This window comes from Strigops habroptila, chromosome 2 (genome assembly GCF_004027225.2).
Source record: "Strigops habroptila isolate Jane chromosome 2, bStrHab1.2.pri, whole genome shotgun sequence".
Taxonomy (NCBI): Eukaryota; Metazoa; Chordata; class Aves; order Psittaciformes; family Psittacidae; genus Strigops; species Strigops habroptila.
This window is the reverse complement of record NC_044278.2, coordinates 15799017-15821068: the sequence shown is the minus strand read 5'-3', so window position 1 is coordinate 15821068 and position 22052 is coordinate 15799017. Positions and strand designations below refer to the sequence as shown.

The window sequence follows — 22052 nt, the reverse complement described above, 5'->3', positions numbered from 1 at the left end:
CTTGAGTCTGCTCAAGCCCAGCAGCATCTGAAGCTGTATATATCTTAGAATTCATGGTCTTAAAATGAGAAAATAATGGATGAAGAGACCATTATGAGATAGATTTACAAGGTGCTGTATTTTCTCCCTTTCTTTTCTTTTCTTTTTAAATGCAGCAGAAGAACTTTTGTTGGCAAAGCTGACTGTGAATCCACTGCAGGTTTATCAACCTTCTTTCATACCAAGCTGTACACGAATCATTTGCCAAAAGGGAACTATTTTGTAGCGGGGTGAATAATGCAACATAAATGAAAGATGTTTGACGAAGTCTGGTGCAACTCAGAGAGGAGCAAAATTATTCTATTTAATAAAGGGTGAATCTGTACAAATCAGACCAGAAGCAAAGTCTCTTGTCTTAACTTTCCTTCTCTACCCTTATACCTGCAGTGGTATAATCGAAATTTAAACTACCGTACATGGGCATAGCTCCCTTGCTATCACTGCAGGTATGCTGACTCATACCATACGATCTTTGTGCTTGCTAGTTTTCTGTGACTTCCCCTTGGTTTTAGTGGTTCAAGTTGTTTTCTCAGGACACTATTACACCATTGCATAGTCAAATATATACTAATGATAGGGCGATAATAATATTCTACTACCTGCCTTCTCTTCCTTGACTTTTCATCCTATTGACCCCTTGTTGAAACTTTCTATCAGCACTTGAACAGGGAAGAGGAGAAATTATTTTTCATGCTCAAAGCCTATTAGTAGTGTGATGCAGAACAGGGAGAAAAAGGTTTTGCTTCTGCTTTGTGATTAAAAATAAGCATAGTGTCCTGGTTTTAGCAGTAGCAATTTATGTTACCTTCGTTTAAGAGAGTGAAGTCCCTCTATTTGTATTTCTAACTATCTGGTACTGGGATGCTTAGTGCAGTTTAGGTTGATGCAGACTAGGAGGAGTAAAACTGAGCCTGTAGGATGAGCAGCACAAGGCTGAGGAAACATGCATGGAAACAGACTGCAGATGGGCGAGATAAACAGGATCCCCAGGCTGTGACTGAGTAGGCAGGCCTCTTTAATGGCTCTTAGCAACGCCCCTGCTTTGACCCTCCTCATATGTGAGGAAAATCAAATCAATACACTGTTCTTCAAACCACGATGCTGCAGCAGCAGCAGGGCATTGTAGCAGCCTTCGTCTCTTAAATTCATCAACGCTTCTCAGTTTGCTGATCTCTGGATATCCATCCCTGCATCTCTGCTGAGGAAGACCCTGACTTCATCTTTAATTGGATTGATTGAGCTCCCATGTACAGCCGCCTTCTTATTAGCAAGTATTAGGTAGGCAATTTTAAAGTGCTTTTGGATTTGCAGACAGCTTTAACGTTGATCTGAAAACTCTATTGTATTCTCTGTAAACATAGCAGAAGCCTCTCTTTAAAGCCTACTCTGTTTTAAATCTTGCTTTTCTTCTGTTTTTGTGGTTGGGCGGGGGGGGACTGCTGTTTTTTCCTTTTTTAAAGAAAAAGAATGTTGCAGCTGATTTGTGCTTTGGAAAAGGATATTCCCTCGTTGATCCCTCCCCTGTTCTGCAGAACAGCTATAACCGGTGCCATACAGTTACTTTCAGTGTTGATGAACATCTGTTCAACTGTCTAACGTATAGGGCAAGCTGCTCACTCTTTTATTCTTTAATTTTCCGGTGTGTTACTTCGCAGCTGCAGATCAGGACTCTGCCCACTAAGAAAGTTCTGCTTTGGTTCCAGAGATGGCTAACAGAGGACCAAGCTATGGCTTAAGCCGAGAAGTTCAGGAAAAGATTGAACAGAAATATGACCCGGAATTAGAGTCGAGGCTGGTGAACTGGATTATTGTACAGTGTGGAGAACAGATAGAGCACCCTCCTCCTGGAAGACAGCATTTTCAGACCTGGTTGATGGATGGAACCGTAAGTGTTTTGTCCAATTATGTTCTTGCATGTGTTTATATTCACAGTGTCCTTGTTTTCTGTCTTCATCTAGCTGAATTGGCCAGAGCTCATGGCCAGTGCAGACATAGATATATTAGTATCTGATTTATCTTCTTTTGACCAGGAGTCTTAATCTCCGAAGATAATTATTCTACCAGTGCAGTGTGATTAGTACAGTACTTATTCAGATTCTTGTGAGTCATGCATGTTACATATGAGTATGACTCACTTCCTCAGCCACCTTTTCTCATACGATTAAATGAGATTTGTTTTAAAATCAGATGTATACTTTTCTTATTAAGAAACTATCAGTGTTGAGAAGGGAAAGGTGAAGAGATTAGGAAATTTGAAGAACTGGATTATGTCATAACTGTGGTTTTTTTTTTTTCTTGGGAATAATTCTGTAGCTCAAACATTGTATTCCGTTGGTTTATTGAACAACAGGCAGATGCTGCTGTTTGCAGTGGGCTGTAAGAATACGCTAATCGCTGAATCTCTGCCAAAGTGACTTTAACAATATTTCAATTGACATTGCTTATTTTTTTGGCACAGGCATGTGGTTTCTTCTCTGTCAGTTGTTATATAACCTTTACCAGTGATTGCTCTGTTGTTCCTAGCAGATTAGGATTTATATGGTCAGGCTATTGCCATCAGTTAATGAAAGCTTTAATGTATTTCTAATATACTTTGATTACCATCAATTCACTTCTTTGTTTTTAATTGAAGGAATTATGTCCTTGACAGAAACTGGCCAGGTCAAAAGCATTTTGCAGCATCATTTCATGTGCAGAAATTGCCTTCTAGTTTGGTGACTGCTTTCTAATTTTGTTTCTGTATTTATCTCTCAGCTGTTATGCAAGTTAATAAACAGTTTACATCCGAAGGGAAATGAGCCCATTGCAAAGATCTCTGAATCAAAAATGGCTTTCAAGCAGATGGAACAAATTTCTCAGTTCTTAAAAGCTGCTGAAATCTACGGAGTCAGAACAACAGATATTTTCCAGACAGTGGATTTATGGGAAGGTAAAAATAATGAACTGGAAGTCAGCTTGCAGTCTTTATTTTACTTTGCTTTGATGTGTTGTAATGGTGCATTTTGTCTAAGGCGTATTCTGTAATGTAATTATCTTTTGTTTCTGTTTGCCTTACCTGATTACCATGTTCTTCTGGTGGTGCATTATCTCCTCTGAGGGATTTATATTACCCTGAGGGCATAACGGAGCCTTTCCAAGCTCATGTGTTATCCAAAAGCCCCTCATTCTCACAGAAATCCACAGACCTAGTAAAATAAATGTTCTCTATGCTAATTATTTCCAAGTAAATAGCTTCTACTAGCAAATATGGTAACCCCTTATTTTCTGATGAGAAGATTTTATTGCAGTTTTCAAATTATAAGCAAAGCTTAAATTAGAGCTATAAAATGCATTCCCAGGAGCATACATGCCTCTGTAAAGCTTATGAGGGCTTGTTTGTGACTAGAGAGAAGTAAAACTCACTGCTACACCATGTTAGCTGAGCATCTCTAAGGATACAGTCTTTTAAGAGAGGTCACTATGGCAACAGCAAAAATAATTCAGAGTACCCTGATGGTTTTGCAGTAAGCCAGGTGAAGACTATCTCCATCCGATGCTCGAAATGGAAACTGTGTGTTCTGGTTCCTGAAGAGCTGAGTCATTTGTGCATCTGCATGGCTGGGTTTGCCCACTTCTGTGGTGATGCATCCCTTCCTGGTGCTCTAACCAAATTCGCTGTAGATCTTGCATCTCTCTGGACAAAGCAGTGCAAAATGCTTTGTGTGAGGGCTCAGAGCAAGGACAGCAGCAGGATAGTGAAAGGATCAGAAGTCTGCCATGAGAATGAAACCGTGGAAAGAGGAAAACAAACCGCTGAGAAAGCTGGTCAGCACAGTTTTGTAGGAACACATATGGAGCAAAAAAAGTGAGGTCTGTATTCACAGGGTGTCGGGATATGTGGAAGAGATCATTCCTCTGAAGGACAGCTCAAGGAATGAAAGGCTGAGGGAACTCTTTGTGAATGGGTTAGAAGGGAAGGATGTACTCACAGCTGGAGTTACTGAGATCTGTAGTGTTCTCAGGGTGCTAGATTTGCTTGACAAACCTTCCCTTGGGCACAAGGGCAGGATTGTTTCTTCCAGTTCAGTCTTTAGGGTTTCATCCAATTTACCTTGAAGTGTCTTAAATGAAGGGGTTTTCATTTCCCTGGTGTAACACCCTCCCACCCCTCATCCTAGAATGCTGTTGAAAGAGAAGCTTCATCTATCTTGCAAGGGATGATAATAGCTCGTTTCAGATGCTCTTCTTTGCAGTCTTTTGCATCTCATACTGGCTTCACACCATGCAAATGAAAGTATGGTACAAAGCGACTTGCTTTGAAGACAAAAAGCTGCTAATGATGGTGGCTCTCTCCTCATTTCTCTTGCTTTCACTCATCACCTTTTCTCAGAAAATGTAAGGGGAAAAGCTAGTAACTTCCAGAGGACAGGAAGTAAAAAAACCAAGTTGCTACTGAGGAGGGAAACATGCAAGTCATTTCTCCACTGTTATTTTAGGACTTACCAAAACTAATCTGTGTCTCCTTACTTTCCTGCTCCCTTTTCATCCCTCCTGCCGCTCATTTCAGTGCTGAGATGAAACAGTATGTGTCTCCAGCAGGGACTCGCTGAAACCTTTTTGTGTCTAACTGTAACTCTGACCTCTAGCATCTGTGCTGCTTCAGGGCTGAATCGTCTGAACCTGGATACATTAGCTGGACAGAAAGGACAGTCTCTTTTTCACTGTGTCATAATTACAACACTCCTATAATTCACACCATAAACTCTTCAGAAAAAGAGGAGATGTCCATGTATGTTTTTAGGGAGAGGGGGAAATAAAAGTACTTGTGACCGAAAACCAGCTTTTCTCTGGCACTAATTGTTTTGCTTTGAAATTCTTAGTAATGATTAATGAAAATGTTTTAGGATGCAATTTGCTGTTGGCTGTTTCCAACTTACTCAGTCCATCTGGTGCATTTTTCTTCATCTCTGCAATTTCTTGGTCCAGAAGAAGTATCACCTCTTTTGGTCCTTTCTTACATAAATGTACGGTGCTGAGCAGTTTCCCTAATCCATCCCAAGATTTTATGTTCACTGTTTTTCACAGATATATATATATTGAGGCAAGCAAGAAGCAGATGTACCTCTGGGTTCTTGTTCAATCTTTGCAAAAAAGCATTTTAGGAATACTCTGAAGGACAGTTTTCGGTCTTTGGCTTTGAACCTTCCAATTTCTGGTCCTGGAGAAGAAGGCCTTCCAGCCAGGTTTCCCCAAAGAGAAAGGCTTATTATAAGAAGTGAACAGAGGCCGCTTCCTCCTAGTGCAGGCAGTGCCAAAATCCTTTATGAGTCTGTGCTATCCAAAGCATACTGCAGAGGACACTGAAGATGCAGAAGAAATGCCATCAGCATAGGTCCCTGCAGCATGATTCAGGGAGGCTGATCTGGGGGCCAGGCAGGCAGCCCACATGGCTGTTGATGAACAAGTCCTGGAGCTGAGTAAAGGCACTGACTGCAGTTTTCTGCAATGCCAGTTTAAGCCTGGCTTCAGAGAATGTGTATGGTCCCGGCTGTCAGGCGGCTGCAGTGTGAGGTGACTCTCTCACTGGGAATTTTAAGAGTTTTCACATACCTTTCTATACTGACCATTGAGCCCCACTTATCCTCTGCTGGAAGAGGCACAACATCTCAAGACCACATGGGTTTGGGGTGTTCCCTCTCCCGCAGCACCCGTCATACGCAGCAGGGAGGCTCTGCAAAGCAGGGCCGTGGCTTTGTTTTGTCACGTGGCGCTCGGCTCCCACTGGGTCTGTTTTTCCCTGCAGCATCTCCCACTCGCCAATGACAAATAAAGCAGAGCTGAGTGCAGAGTGTGGGGGGGCTGCCAGATGGCTCCATGGAGCCCATCATCGTATTTTGCTACCCGTCTTTTGTTTCTTTTCCTTTTTTTTCCTATGCTTGCTGTCATTATTCAGCTCATTCACTTTTAAATCCTTCTTCACGTCTCTCTTCATCCCAGTCAGTTATCGCGCTCCTTGTTATATGGGAGGCATTGCAAGGACGTTGTGTGTGGCATCTGTTACAGCATATGGTACATCTGCTGCTTCGGGAAGCTCTGAGTGCTTCTGTCTCACCCTCTTTCATGAGCGCCTGTGTACGTGCGCATGGGGGATGTCAGCTCTTCAGCTGCCCTCTTAAGCAAGGACCCTGTGTGATGCACCCTGCATTAACAAATACAGTAAAACGAGGATTCTGGATGGCTGACAATGTATTGTCTGAGCAAATGGTCTCCTGCAGATAGGATTGCTATAAACTTTAATAGGCTGTATGATAGGCACAGTTGGAAGCTGCTAGACATTTTCAGCTTTAGGGTGTCTTTCTCACCTCAGCCAGTGTGTTATGCAGTTAGGTTTTTATGAACCAAAGCCCTGAACTGCATCTGCCTATAATCAGGGTGATGCACAGCATAAACACAGAATGTGCAATGCTTGCTTCCCTCTATGCTCCAGCTGGTCTACAGTGATCATCATTAATATTGCTCCACTGGAGGTATTTCTGAAATCTGTTATCATCATCATTTCTCTAGGATGTAGAGTTAATTTAATGAATTATCTCTTTTCCCATGTGAAGGACCTACAGTAGAAATCAAATCTGTGAACCAGACAAATTATTTTGGGAAAGAGGAAGAACTGGAACCAAAAGAAAGGGAGGAGAGTCATGGAAACACTTATGGAAGGATTTCAGAAGAAGGCAGAGGCAAAAGGCAGATTTCCAATAACTTACCACTTCACACAGTTGGAAATATGTGCTGCAACTCATTTTTGCTAGGAAGTTTTCCAAAAGTTAACATATTGGGTAATGAATTAGAGTCTGGCTGACTGATATCTTTATGTTCCTTCCCTTTTTACACCAAGTGACAAAGTGCAGGAGTAGAACCAAGAAAAGAGGAGCAATCTTAACTTTTTAAAATGTTCCATGTCTCTCATTCGTTGTGGGTTTTTTTTTTGTTTGTTTGTTTGTTTGTTTGTTTAACTTCCTGGAAGAATCAGCAAAATATGTTGACCAAAAAGAAAAATTTATTATCCTCATTTTTGAAGGAGAAACGGGAAGAGGGAATACCATTTTTTAAATGCAAACCTCTATTGAAAATGAGCCTTATATTCCAAAGATGTCAGATGCCCTTTTGAAAATCTGTTGAATTTTCAGCTGGGTGGAAGGTGTGCCTCTAAGCAAGTGACAGGCAATTTCACCCTTCCCAATACAGGTGGAATAAATTATCTCCTAAGAAGCTTTTGTCTTGCTGTTGTTTATGGAGGGAATGTAAAGAACTAGTGATGATCAGATGTGTAACTTTTACTTGGCTGAAGATGAGGTGAGCCCTGACGTTTTGAAATGAGGAATGAAGTGAGGTAACGTAGGAAGGAAGTGAAAGAATTTGGGACTGGATGGCAGGAACTGAAGATATGAAACTGTAGAGCATCAATTTTTTGCATCCTGAGAAAGGAAGCCAGTAGGAAGGATTTGGGAGGTGATTTTGTAGTTAAATTGGGAAGGACTGACATGAATTATCTGCACAGGAGTTCTCCAGGACTGCTGTGCAGTCTGTCAGCACAGGGGCTGTCTGGAACAGCCAGATTAAATGGTGGGACCAATTTTACCAGATTACAGGTGAAGAAACACACTGTTCTCCTACAGGCACGTTTTACTGAGTCTATTTACTCTTCTTTGTACACCAAAGTGATCTCTTCTTAGGAGAAAATTTTGCCAGAAGGGTTATCTAGAAGGTCTTAAAATAGTGTGGGGGAAGGCATTGAAATAGCCAGAGGCCTGGAAACCTGGAAATGTCACGTTTTGCTTTAACACCATCTCTTTAATGGCTTTTAATAAGCTCTTGCATGTCAGTATCTCCATTTCAGCAACAGTAAAATAGTTTCTGTAATGCTATTAATGCAATTTTTCAAGGGGGCTGAAGGAGTTACTTAACACATTGGATAAGACTGTTGATTGGTGTGCCAAGCTATTCGTTGTGCAAGGATTTCTTATATTCATTTCTCTGGCTTTCTAGGGAAGGACATGGCAGCAGTGCAGAGAACCTTAATGGCTCTAGGCAGTTTGGCAGTCACCAAGGATGACGGCTGCTACAAAGGGGATCCATCCTGGTTTCACAGGTAAAGTCCAAAGCACAGCTGCTCAGAGCTGTCTTCACTGGGAAGCTGGTAATATTGTTGGGAAAAGAAGGGAAGAATCTTTCCGAAGTTTCCTTCTAAGGGAAAGATTTTCTTTCCAGAGTCTGGAAGAAGAAAGAAAAGACCCAACCAGGCAGCAATGTTTTCTACCCTTCCCTGGTTCCCAACTTTATCATTATCACTGCCAGGCCCATGTCTTCTCATATCTTGTCAGCCTAGAGTTACACCAGGGATGCTGGGGTGGGGAGGAGCCCTGTTGGAGCTGTGTAGTGCAGCTTTTTCTCATGTAGCCCTGTCAGGCCACTTTACTTGTCTCTCCTGCCCCAGGGCTGGGACAGCACTCCTGGTACCAGTACTAAGGAGCGCATTGCCTGTGGCTCCAGCTCTGTTTTTCTCCTCGTGGCGCTCCTTTTGAAGGAGGCTGTTACAGGCTGTGCTGGTGTGGACATGTGTGTGCACGTGTCTATGCACACACATGGGTGGCTGGCTGTTGGTAGTGCACACAGGAAGGAGGATTGCAGCATCCTGCTCCAGGCACCTTTGAGGCATATCCATCTTGCTTCCTGCGGGGTCCACACTGATCACTGAAGAAGAGAATAATTTTCTTGTCCACTGATGTTATCCCTGACTCTTATTCCCTATCAGGAGAGAAACAATAAAACAATACTTAGGAAATTCAGTCACCAGTTTGGATGACATTCATCTATTTAGCAGCTTCAGCTAATCATCTATATTTATTTATGAAGAAAAGGGAATGAAAATGGCAACAGCCATGCAGATATACATGTCCTAAGAGTAGCTGACAGGTAAAGTGTACTTTTGCCTCACATCAGGTAACAGATAGAAAGACTAACAATGACATCGCTGTCATGGATGACTGCAAACCCCCATATAACAACCCCTTTACCAAACAAAGAGAAGGCATGAAGCTCCTTTCCATTTTTTATCAAACCAAAAGTTATTTCATTTCATAGTCTTTTTTTTTTTTTTTTTCCTTCCTTGGGGAGAACCACTTCTCTGTGAAGAATTCTCTATGTTGGCAAAGCTGTTTATTTGCTCTAAGACTCCATTTGTTTTGGATAGGGAGGCTGAAAAGTAGGGACAGAAAGAAAAGGAAATCTTCCCATAGTTAGTTAGCCCTCCTGCCACACAGACGTATTATTGACATGACATTCTGCCATCCAAGAGTATTTCTTATGCTGAAACATCTGAAGCATGTTAGCAAAAAGAATTCTGAGTGTTTGTCTTTGGTTTCCTTGACTTTTCTGATGAGGCTCAGCAGAAGTATAACAAACTTCACTTGATTTATCTTAAACCTTCAGCTGGTTTAACTGAGGCTAAGGGAGACTTGAATTTTAGGTGGATAAGTGCAAACTCGCATGCATTCTTTATATGAAATTACTTTAACTTAATACAGTACACAAATAAATTTATATTTATGGAATATAATTGGGTTTAAAATTGGGTTAAAATCCAGTTACATGCTTTAATGTAAACCAGACATGAAATCACTATGACCCAGACAGGCTTATTTGTTTTATGTAACTAAAACAAAGTCCTACAGGGAAAAATTAATTTACATCTGGACTCTTAATTGTGGGTGGAAACAGTTTTCATTGGCATAAATGAAGATGTGATCACCTCGCTCCTCCCCTAGCTGTCTCTTCTGCCCGTGCTGCTTGGATAGCCAACCCCTATCTATTGCAGTCTCTGAAATTCCATTTTGTTGCCACTGCCTTAAGGAAAACAGGTGTTATTTCTATAAGGAGATAACATATTGCAGGTCAGAAGCTGTTTTCTGAGTAGTTTACCCATCCCTTTAGGCAGATCAGGCCCTCTCACTGCCACCCAATGTTCGTCATGAGTCAGGGCTTTCAGGCTCATTCTTAATCGCCTTAAGTTAAATTGAAAGAAGTCAAGATTAAATGGAGTAACAGTATCCATGCAGGGATCTACAGTGATTAAGATACACTTGAGTTAAGCTGTTTAACTTTCCATTGTCAGCACCTTACATACCCAGGCCTGATTCCCCCTTGTGTGCCCTAGCAAGGGTCCATTGCTATTTCTTATCTTGTGGTTTGGCAACCACAAGCACTGGTGCAAAGTTAGCACAAAAAGTTAACAAATCTGGTGGGCTCAGTTTGTGATATGAGTGATGCCAGGTCACAGCAGACAGGCCAAACAACTTGACATGGTGTAAGACACTGAGGGGAATAGGCTTGCCTTCCCCTCTTTTCTACAGTCTCAATTAAAGCTATTTCTATGAAACTAAAAGCAAAATGTAAGTACATGTCCTTATTTGCAAGACCATCATATAATAAATGTGGTGCTTATGATGGTAAAATAACACTACATGGTCCAAACTATATCTAATTAATATTGTGGAATTACTCCACCACACAGCTGAAAATTCTAGGAGGAAAGAGAAAGAAATAATAGAATGTGTTCCTGGGATTTTAATTAAAACAAAGGCAGACACAGTGAACCTGAGATTCAATTAGGCAATAGGAGTAGTTCTAAAAACATCCTCTTGTGGAGATCCTACAGTGTAAGTATTCTGGAAAAGAAATTAAGCAGCAGTGAGAGGGGGTTGCTTTCTGAGGTGCCCACAGTTGTACGTGCCTCCCTCCAAAGCGGCGTGCTTTCTGGCAAGAGCTGTGGGACCTGAGAGCTGGACGTGAGTTTCTGTAAACCCTCTTACTAGTCGATACATTAACACCGGAGACCCATTCTGAAAAATGACAGGACAGTACTGGTGTCCTGTGGATCTTTCTCACCTTTCTGCTTTGCTGGGCTTTCATCAGAGTTCTCCTGCAAGGTCCTGAACACCCTGAGCCTAGCCAAGAGTTTAAGTGCTTCTCTGGACTCAAGCCAGGGTGCTCAGCACGGTACAGGATCAGACCCTTGCGGAGAGGATCGTGTTGATGGTTTTCAATCACAGCAGGCACCTAATCTAGCATTCTCATCTAGTGATGGGGTGGGGAGAACTGGGGAACTGTAACACTATGCCATATTGCAGGATAACCTGATCCCAGGACAAACAGACACAGCAAGGAGAAAGATTGTACCTGGTTGGAAGTAGAGTCTGATTGATTGAAAGCCTGCTTCGGTCTGGGGCTCTGCTGGTTCATATGGCTTATTTGGAAGCAACAGACTGATCCTTCTCTGCTGTAAATTACCTGTTTTCCCCACCTTTTATAATCGAAGAACAGTTTCTCTCAAGGCAGCAGAGTACAAAGTTTTGTGCTTCTTTTTAACTGCCACTTTGGGCCACAGTGCCATTTTCAGGGAAAAGAGGCTCCTTTTAAACTCCAACAAGTTTAAGGTTGTTTGATCCAAGGTTCTTTGGATCCAAAGGGCTTTTGAGACCAGGGACACCAAACAAAAATGGTCAGTATGTTTTGACAGAAGATAAAGGACTGTCATAGAGTTAAGACACAGGTGCAAAGGGCAAAGTCTATTGATTAGAGGAGAGAGACCTGGAAATGGCAACAGAGCAACTGCTCTGTCCGGCAGGCAACCATCGTCTGCTCTGCCAAAATGAGCAAGTCACGTCTCTGACCCCTTGTTTCTCTGGGTACATCCAATTCTTGTTTACTCCACTGAGTTACATTATACCTATTTTTACTGTTGCGCTAGATGGGTATCAATTTGTATTATAACACAGGTAAGTGTCTATTGAGAGCAATAGGGTTTAACACAAATTAACCTTATGTGTGTTATATACAGCACTACATAAATATTTTACCTGTCATAGCTGCTAGGGAAATCCCTTGGGGTTCTGGAATAAGTGGTACAGTCAAAGCCTGAAGTGTTGTAGGTTTGACTAGAGAATTACTTCTAACTGCAGGAAGGCAACTAGCCCAGCCAGTATTGTCCAGCCTATGGGATGGTGCAAATGAGATATTGCGTTACAGGGGACACGTCTATTAACATGAGCCAGTTTCAGATTGCTTTTCATGATTCTTTGGGCATACACAGAACGATGTGTGTATGTTGATTTTTTGTGTGTATCTGGACAGGAAAGCACAGCAGAATCGACGAGGATTTTCAGAAGAGCAGCTTCGTCAGGGACAGAACGTTATAGGCCTTCAGATGGGCAGCAACAAAGGAGCATCGCAGTCGGGTATGACAGGCTATGGGATGCCAAGGCAGATTATCTAAACCATCTGTGTCCGTAGAGAAAACACTCCTTCTGCAGCATGGTCTGTATAAAAAAAAGAAAAAGAAAAAGTGAAAAAAAAGCTCATTAGTTCCCTTTCTGCCTGGTTTTTAATAGTTAGTGCTCTCTAAGGTTTGGAGTATTTTGGGTTTGGTTTGTTTTATTTGCAGCTGCAAGAGTTCACCTAGGAACTTGGGTTTTTGTGGTGGTGTGTGTCAGTTCACAGCACGTGCGCACTGCTGCCTCCTACTTTTCACTTCTGAACTATGCAAAGAGAATTATTCTGTATTAATTTATTTGCGAAGTGTTATCTTCCATATTTGTCTCACACTGCACTTGTATTTCAACCAGTAACCTCGTTCTTCGATTCAGTGATGATATTGTTTGACCTAAGAATAAAGACAAATTAAAGACACCACCTCTTAGACTCGTTATTTAAAGGAGGTAAAAGCAAAACTAATGGCCATATGGTGCTGTGCTGAGGAGTTAAATGTTTTGAAGGATCAGCCTGTCTCATCCCTAACTCTGAGCCCTCTCTGAGTGACTCCCTGCTATAGTCTTTATAGTCCATGTTAATATTCAATTTAGTGTTTGTCTAAAGGCACACGCAATGTGTTTTTCTAAAATGAGAAAAGATGTATTATTACCCATTGAGTTTGATTCATGTGGTCCCACCCGATTTAGCTCAGATTTCCATTGATCTAGTGTGCTGGGTTGACTGCAGCCAGCAAACTTGCGGATGGAGCTAAAATCAGTTTAATAAGGAAGGCAAAAGCTGTGTGTGAAAACAAAGCAAAATAAAGAATGAATTCACTACTTCCCATTTGGCAGGCAGACATTTAGCCCCTTCCTGGAAAGCAGGGCCTCAGCATGCATGATGGCTACCTGTTACCACAGACATATCTCCTTCCTCCTCCTTTTCCCTGAGTTTTGGTTCCTGACCATGACACTGTATGCGTGGAATATCCCTTTGGTCAGTTGGGGTCAGCTGTCCCAGCTGTGTCCCCTCATCTTGCCCACCCTCATCTGCAGGGGCAGGATTAGAGGGGCAGAAGATCTTGACACTGTGCAAGCACTGTTTAGCAATAGTCATCACACTGGTGTGTTATCAACTGCTTTAGTCACAAATCCAAAGCACAGCATACTACAGGCTGCTGAGGAGGAGGCTGGCTCCACCCCAGCCAGTCTCAGTACACCCAGCAGCAGGTGAGTCTCCAGACTTAGGGAATTCTTCACCATGTGTGGTGGTTTAACCCCACCCAGCAACTAAGTACCATGCAGATGCTTGCTCACTCCCTGCCCTCCCCCTGCCTCCATGGCATGGGAGGAGGACTAGAAAAAGGTAAAACCCACAGGTTGAGGTAAGAACAGTTTAATAATTGAAGCAAAGTAAAACAAAATAATAGGAAAGAAAGAGAGGAATAAAGCCCAATAAATACAAGTGATGCACAGTACAATTGCTCATCACGTGCTGACCGATACCAAGCCCAACCTAAGCAGCGATCTGGGCCTTCTGGTTACATTCCCTAGTTAAATGTCCTTTCATTAGGTTTGGCGTTCTAGCTTCATGGGAGTTATAGAAGCAAAAACCAATAATAATAAAAAAGAGATAATTTTAGCAGACTGTATTAGCAGCAACAGCCAAGTGCTTGAGGAAACAAAATCTATACCCTGTGGCTGCAGACACTGGACCTGGTTTAGTATGGGAACAGCAGCAAAAAATGACTGATAGCCCACGATCTTATTTTTGATAACCCCTCCTCGTAACACATTTTTCATTACCTTAAAGCATCAAACTAATCTAGCTGTTAATATCTGGCAGTAGATGCAGCAAATTATAGTTTATCTTGTGGATTAATCTTATCCTTCCATATTCCCATATGATATAGAAATATTAATGTTCTTATTAATGAAATATTAACACATTCTGGCCTAATAATGTTCTTCTATTAAAACCTCCTTACTACTAAGTTTGCAAACGTCTTAAGCCAGGAAGTAAATTAATACAGTACCAGGCTAATTTAGTAACCAAGTTAGCAGGAAGCGTTATTGCTTTTCTTACATTAACAACAACCCATTGTAAGTTTGCTTCTACTGCATCAGAAGCACTTGCTGAGCTCTCCCAGAAGCCTAATTTATTTCTATGACAACCTTATGCATTGTTACTACTAAAAGCCTTGATATACATTAGAATGAGACATACAGAAGCTTTGAACATGTGCTGAAGGATATGATGTGTGTGTGTGTGCTTGGGAGGGGAGGTGGTCCTCTCCTAGCTATTGAGCTCTCTAATGCTTAGGGGATGGTTCCCTCCGCAGATGATGAACAACGTCTTACTTAAGGCTGTAGGCTCACTTTGACAGCAAGTATGAGCTAAGACAAGACACCTCACATGCTGCCTTACATTGCTTGTTGAAGCCTGACTGTAAGTTGGTCAGCTGCCCCAGCTTAAAAATAAACCAAAATGTTTTTGTAAGAAAGTGCTTTAAATATCCTCCCCCTCAACAGCTGTACCAGAGAAAGCTCCATCAGAGCAAGCCAGACCAGAAACACGTTAAACATTGATGCCCTTGTGCTTCAGTTCGCCATACTTGTAGAAATGTAAATGACATTTATCTGCCTTCACGAATATTTTGAGACCATGACCTCATTATGGACAATTGCTTAGTAACATCTTTTTAACACTAAAGTGACATCTAATGGCCTTCTGAAAGGATGCTCAATAGGCATGTGAGTGCAGAACCGCATAAACGAGCATGGGATCCAGGTTTATCCCCATTTATAAGGAGAGCAGAAAGAAAATACAACAAACAGAAAGTCAATATTAAGTTCAGCCAGTTCAATTAAGCCTGACCTTGAGGACCATTAGGCTAACATAACATCATGTGTTTTAAATAAAAACTAATGATGGTGAATGGCACGAAGAGGCTTTGCTCTTCAGTAAATTTGCCCTCAGCATCCCTTTGCACCATGCCTCTGCTGAACAGCGTCTCCAGGCTCAGCAGGGTTTGAGGAGAAGGGGCTGCTGGTGCCTGTGCTTGCCTTCTGCCTGCGAGCTGGCAGTGTGGGCTGCTTACACTCCAGCCACAATGCACTCAGACCAAGCTGACTTGTTTTCCTATCTGCTTAGGCCAAAACAGAGCCACCAAGGAGGAAGAATAAGGACTCAAGATGTCAGACTTTTATTTCTATGTCTCTAATTGGATTTGGCTCTGGCTGCATTGTTTGAATTTGCTGCCTCGGTTCCTTTTGTATGAAAGCACGGCTAATACTTAATAAAGATGATTTGAACATCCCAGACATCAGTACGATCAGTGACATGGTAATGTCTCCTAGAAATAAGCTTTAAATATGTTAAGAAGGGAAGTGAGCAACCTTTGGAGGAAATAAATTCAGCCAGTTACTTTAAGCCTTTAAGTCACTGCCAGTAGTAGTTCCTGAGCCAGTGAGAGGGGGGTCATGAAGGCTGCAGATAAGCATGTGTACACAGACCTCCCTCCAGCTCTTCTGTCTTCTTTAATCTTAAAAGGAAGCATACAAGCTAATTTTTTAATGCATGCATAAGCTACAAAGGCAAACAATCTGCAACACCCTAAATTTAAGACAATCACCAAACAGACAGGGAGAGGAACAGACAATTTTGTTGGCATGTGCTTTGCGCACAGTATGGTCTTTACTGGAAAAATGTGTTTTCCCTCTCTGTGTGGCTTCCTGTCCTGCAGAAAAGGCAAGTGACACGGGCAGGAAGACAACACAAGTTACTGCCAGGAAAACATGCACAGGCAGCCACCTTTCCCCACTCTAACAAATTGATGTACCTATTCAAACTTCTCTAAGGTTGGTATTCCCACCTGAGTCTCCAAAACAAACCCACCACAGTTCTGTGACAAAGCTCGAGCAGTAGAAAACCACGGGATAAAATGACAGAGAGGAGAGGAAGAAAGGATATTAACTATTACCAAAGGTGAAAATCACTGCCTTGGATGGAAGGAAATTTTTCTGCTCTCATCTTGCAACAGCACAGTGCGATATGCTGTGACATTCAAGTAAAGATATAATACCATTTCTCAGATGCAGAAATAAATTTGACTATAGCCCTATTGGATTTATAGGTGAAATTAAAGAGGTGACCTTTCTCCCTAATTAAATTTCTCTTAAATGGCTGACTTTGGTAGAAATGTTATTCTGTTATTGGGCAGGAGCAAATCCTGTGCTTTAGCGAGTCAGCGCTCTGCAGACTGCGTGGCAGGTTTAATGCTTATGTGTAGATTCAGAAGAAGTGATGTCCAGAAATGCAGGAGTGGTCTCGGCTCTGGTCTGAGGATCTGCAGGGCCAGGCTTGTGTGGTGAGGGGAGAGGCAGCACCAGAGGGAAGGAGCAGGCATGTGGATGGTGGGAGCTTGAATCAGCACACCATGTCTGAGACAGACTGATGACTGCTAGGTGTTTCCAAACTGGATTTAAAGAAAGTGTATGCATTGTCATCTTGTCAATATAGGTGTGAGGTGCATAAAAGCGTTTGTGTTTGTACAAAAATCAGCTAAATGCTATGTTTCTTTCATTTCTTGTTAAGGCACAGAAGAAGAGAAGGACAAAAATGAGCAGAGATTGATTTTAGGAACAGGTTTTGCATTAGTGTCATTATGAGTCAACACTTCACTCTAAGTTTCTTTGTATTAGCTCCTACACATAACATAGATTGAAAGGTTGCTCTGCTGCTTTCAGATCTTTCCAACACACAACCCAAAAGGTGTTGTTTTGATCACTTTCTTAAAGATGCCAGAGTGCCACGGATGAGCCTTAACACCCCAGAGCTGCTGAGCACTAGACCTGGTCTTTGTGGGTTTGGCTTTCAGTAAAAGGGGAGCAAAACCACTCCCACAGCCACACAAATTCAGGTCTGGCTTTAAAGTGCTTGGATACCATGGCAACATTAGTTTTCCAAGTGAATAGAAAAAGCTTTTGGTACAAGGAGGAAAATCAATGCTCCAGGTAGCAACTCAGAAGGTGCAAGTGAGATATCAAGGGAATCTGTGCATGTGCCTACAGCAATCATCATCTCCTGACATCCTCCAGAGAGACCTTTTCCCCTGATCTGCCACAACAGTTCGGATAAATCAAGCACTGTGCTGCAGTTGTGGTGGTGGTGTTAAATCAGAACAGTATTTTTCAGATTCCCTGCACCTTAGAATACAGTTAACAGTTGGACTTGATGATCTTAAGGATCCTTTCCAACCTAAAGGATTCTATGACTCTATGAAGATGGGCTACAGCTGGGTCCCCACACAAATAGCAGCTGGAGAAGGTTTTGCTACTGCAGTGCAAGAGCTTGAGCTGTAGTCAGGTGGATTGATTGCTAGATTGCATGAAGGAGCTGCAGTGAAAGGTTCAGGCCTTGCCTGAGAAAAGGTAAGTTGAGATCAAAAAAACTTCAGGCTCGTGTGCATAAGCTGAAGTGCACTTTGTTTTGCCGTTATGGGAGATTTTGCTCTGAGGCAGTGATCCTAAAATGGCTCAGCACTGCCAGAAGCTGCTGGGAATGTAACAAAGCAGCTATTACTCTTTTCTGTTTGTTATCAAGGGTGTTTTATTTCTGGATGTTGATGGAGCTGTTATTAATCAGTAGCAGTGTGGCCACAGCTGAAAGTGAACTGTGTAGGAGTGTGGCATGTGTCTCCTATGTGCGCATGGTCCTTGCAGGAACTGCTGGGGGCAGAGGACAGCTGGCTCTCTTGGGAAATGTTCGCAGCTCAGATGTGCTGACTGCCACTGTGAAGGTCAGTGTAGTGAGTTTTAAGGAACAGACCTGCAGTCCCTAAATCCTGGGAATTATTTCTCAGACTCCTGTGCATTCAGTCTTACTCTTTACCATTTGTCTTGGAGATCTGCCCTTGTAGGATTTCTTAGTGTAATTAAGAAGCATTTCTGCTTGCATCTCGGAAAGAGACCCACTGAAATCACAGTGTGTGTTTTGTAAGAGATTTACTTAGCCCTGAAGATCTTACTTAGAAACAAGTTACTTTCTCTTCCTGCTGTGGAATGTTTAATTACATGAATCTTTCCCCCAGAAGCATAACTATAGTACAAGCTGTTTTATGAGGTGCCAAACACAATGGCTGCAACAGAGATGATTTTTTTTGTGTGTGTGTGTTAATAAGCCAAGCTATCACTATAAACTTTCGAGACAGAATACGAAGTATTATGTGAAGGTGATTGTTGTGGTAGGTTTCTATGTTTTCTGGATGTGAAGCACCTGTAACCAGTTGAGTCAAAGTAACTAGAAAAAAGAGTAGTGCCTATGTAGTAACTGGCTATTTTTCTTTTTTTCCTATTACTTTTCTATTTTTTCCCTCTCGTTGTGTATTTGGTGTAGGATGAGGATCAAAAGATCAAAGCAAAATTATTTTTTACAGCCACATTCAGCAGTCTCTGTATTCTGTAAAATGAATCCATGAATGATTAAACAGCTTTTATGCTGTTTGCTTTTTAAGCAGGAGTTGTGAGATAAAACCAAGCCGTAGTACTGCCATGTCACCGAAGCAGGCTGCACGAGTGAACCTCAGTTTGGCAGAGTATGTTCTGTATTTAAAATGTCTGTCTTCGTGTAATATGATGAGTCCCTTAAGAACTGCCTTCTGCAGTTGCTCTGTGAATTGCACTCCCACTGGAGTCAAGTATATCCAGGCAAATTGGATTATTAGCTGGAGATAAATGGGCCCTGGGAGCACTTAACTGAAGGAGTGCTGATGCTCATGCCCTTCAACTAAGTATAAATGCTGTCTCCTACAAAAGGTATGAAGGAAGGAGGTCTCAGTTCTGAACATTGCCTGCTTTCTTTAAGAGGTTGAGTACCAGCTATACTGGGATGAATCATAAACCTTAGTATTCATCTAGAATGAATCTTCAGTTTTGAAGACAACGAATTTCAGAAAATGTCAACTTTTTCATAGTAATTTTGAAATAAAAGGAGTGATTTAGTTTTGTGTTTGGGACAATCTTCTTAAAATGGTAGCTTAATCTGTACTCTAGGTATAACATGTGTGATCAAGGCCAGCTGAGAGCAGATAGTGTGCTGTAAACTTCAAAACCTTTCCTTGCAGTGATATTTTTAGAGTATGAGAATCGGACGATGGAGGATGGAAGCAGCTGGATTTCATTGTTCACTTGCAATGTCATGGTGGTGAGATGTGAGCTCCCAACAGAGCACTGTGTGGTCAGCAAAGTCTGCAAGGAACTGAACTGCAGTGACTGCTGTAAGTGGGGGATGATACACACAATGCCCTGTACTAGGCAGAGGAAAACCAAGGTATTTTGTTGATTCCTGGACTCCTTGTTTAAACCTACAAAGAGAGAGGAGTGGAAGGTCTGACAGAGAAGAAAAAAGCAAACATTTCCTGCCTGCTACTGACTTACCTGTTTTAAACATGTAGTGGGTCTTTAGAAAAAAAAATGTAAATTGGAAAGCTAATGAAATAGAAGAATAGATGGATTTAAAGTTGTCTTTCCAGTGAGCAGGCTTGATATAACCCATGAAATATGGGAAAAGATGGACAGAATAAAAGATGTTCTTGGGGAAAAAAAGACTGGAGTGGAAGGCATCCCTAGGAGGGGAACCAGCTGCTCTATTAGAAAAAGGGGGATCCCCCTCATTTGTGAGGAGAAGGAGATGAATGACCTCTACAAATGGAAACATAAACCAGTCAGACTTAATGTCATTGATATCCCTCCTTCTGTCGTTGCAGGCCATCAAGGGTCTCAAATTTTAATTGTCCCTTTGGTCAACGTTTTTATATATTTTCAGGTAATATTTTTAATTTAAACCTATATACAACAAGTGAAGGGGAAAGTCCTGTCATCTTGGCTGGGAATGAGGGAAGGCGGATCTCTATTCACATTAGTGGGAACTTGTTCATAGCAGAGACCGGTAATGTGCATTGCTTAAGGAGAACTGACATGTGCTTGTTTACTTGGCTGTCTAAAAATAAGACTGAATGCACAGCAAAATGCACATGCTCTCTCCAGAACCACGCTTCTGCACAGCCAAAGCTGCTGCGCTGGGATAAGCCAAACCCATGTCCAGTGGAAGCTACTGAAGAATGAAGAAACAAAAGACAGTGTTCCTGATGAAGGGGTTTTTATTCTAAGATGGATGAGTGTCTATCCATCATAAGGAAACCCAGAACTCCCAAAAACCAGGTTTCGTTTCTTTTCTTTTCCCTTTTCTTTTTTTTTTTTTTTTTTTTTAAATATAACTGTTTTGCTCCTTGGAGTGAGGAAAATTAACTCCAAAAATAGCTCTTTAGACTATTACTTATGATCTGGGCACTTGTAACTACATTTTGTCCTTTGAGATAAAGGCTTTGGCTATTGACGTTTGCTTAGCGTTTTACAGAATGAATCATGTTTCCTCCCTCGGGATTCATTACAAATGCAAAGCACTTCTGAGACTTATTATGGTGTCTGGGAGTGCTTTAAAATCCTCTGGAGGAGGGCTGCATGGAAAATGTAATGAAAACTTGTTGAAAAATACGATTTCTATAACCAATTTAAATGGTAGAAATCACATTGTACATACAGTCCCATCCGTCACCATCTCCCTGAAATGTAAGGAAAAGAAGAGTTTGAGAAATGATAAGTCTGAGGCAAACTCAGAAATTTGGTCTCTTGAACAGGATCCCAGTGATATGATGGGTTCAGTGTAAGGGTAGCAAGGCCCTTAAAGCTGTGTCCCTGTAATGGTTCTGGAGGAGAAATCTTGACAGCCCTGCATGTCAATTGCAAGATCAAGAGCCAAGACACTGTGAGGCTACACAAGATCCTAAGCTATGTGAGGAGGGGTCCAGGCTGTCCACATAAAAGTGTAGGTATTTTTTTGTCATGTTTGTATTGTTTTGCAGCCATGACAGTAAGAACTCTTAAGAGGTTGGCTCTGCCAGCATCTTGGATGGTCCTAAATTAGCTCTCCCCTCCTTTTGACGTAGCAAAGCACCATGATGAATCCATCTTGCCTGTTAAAATATATCCACTACAAGTCTGGACAGGCAAAACGTAGGAAGATGACCAGCCAACAGGGAAGTGGATATAGGAAGCTCCCTGTGTCTAAAGGTCAAGGCACACAGACATTCAGCTCTGCTCTGTTACACAGAGGAAGCACAGAGTCTTGGCAGGTTCTGACATTACTGTACACAAAGGATTTGGTGTGGGGATCTTATCTCATGCTTTCCAGACAACAAACGATACTGAAATTTCACTGCAGTAGGCAAATGCAGCTTATGTGTCCAGCTGTCTTTACTAGGGACTATACTTGTACATGTATGATCAGCTTCTGTTTGCTGTGATATCCTACTGATCCTCCAATACTGATCATTCAACAAATCTCAGGTGGCTTTCCCACTCTGGCACATTGCCAATCAGACTGATTTCCCCAGTGGTCTTGATTTGCTTCTTTTTGTCTTTTGTGAGGTGATTGGCTCTAATATTGGAGGAGTTGAACCTGCTTGAAAGAATATGGAGTGGGGCCTGCTTGTGGAAAAAATACAGCATTTAGATCTCAACTAAAGCTTTTGTCCACAGAGCTGGCCCAAGTGGTGTTGCTGTGAGATGCCGACTGGTGGAGCTAGGTAACATGATGGTGCTGGACAAAGGTTCGCAAGCTCCACAAGCTTGAGTTGAGGCTGTATGGACACCCAAGGGCTGTAAAGGATGCTC

The 22052-nt window shown here is 41.9% G+C and overlaps 1 protein-coding gene across 3 annotated transcripts; it reads left to right on the top strand.

The window, feature by feature from the left end:
* The first annotated feature begins 931 nt into the window (after window positions 1-931).
* TAGLN3 (transgelin 3) lies at window positions 932-12760 on the top strand. Of its 3 annotated transcripts, none has more exons than XM_030471806.1 (5): window positions 932-1317; window positions 1743-1924; window positions 2794-2968; window positions 8062-8164; window positions 12205-12759. In XM_030471806.1, the coding sequence occupies exons 2-5, from the start codon at window positions 1745-1747 to the stop codon at window positions 12344-12346; spliced, it is 600 nt and encodes a 199-aa protein (XP_030327666.1). In that variant the 5' UTR covers window positions 932-1317; window positions 1743-1744; the 3' UTR covers window positions 12347-12759. The 3 variants fall into 3 exon arrangements, with proteins under 3 accessions (XP_030327666.1, XP_030327667.1, XP_030327668.1); XM_030471807.1 differs by having other exon boundaries at window positions 953-1317; window positions 1695-1924; window positions 12205-12760; XM_030471808.1 differs by lacking the exon at window positions 932-1317 and having other exon boundaries at window positions 1573-1924; window positions 12205-12760.
* The last annotated feature ends 9292 nt before the right edge of the window (window positions 12761-22052 follow it).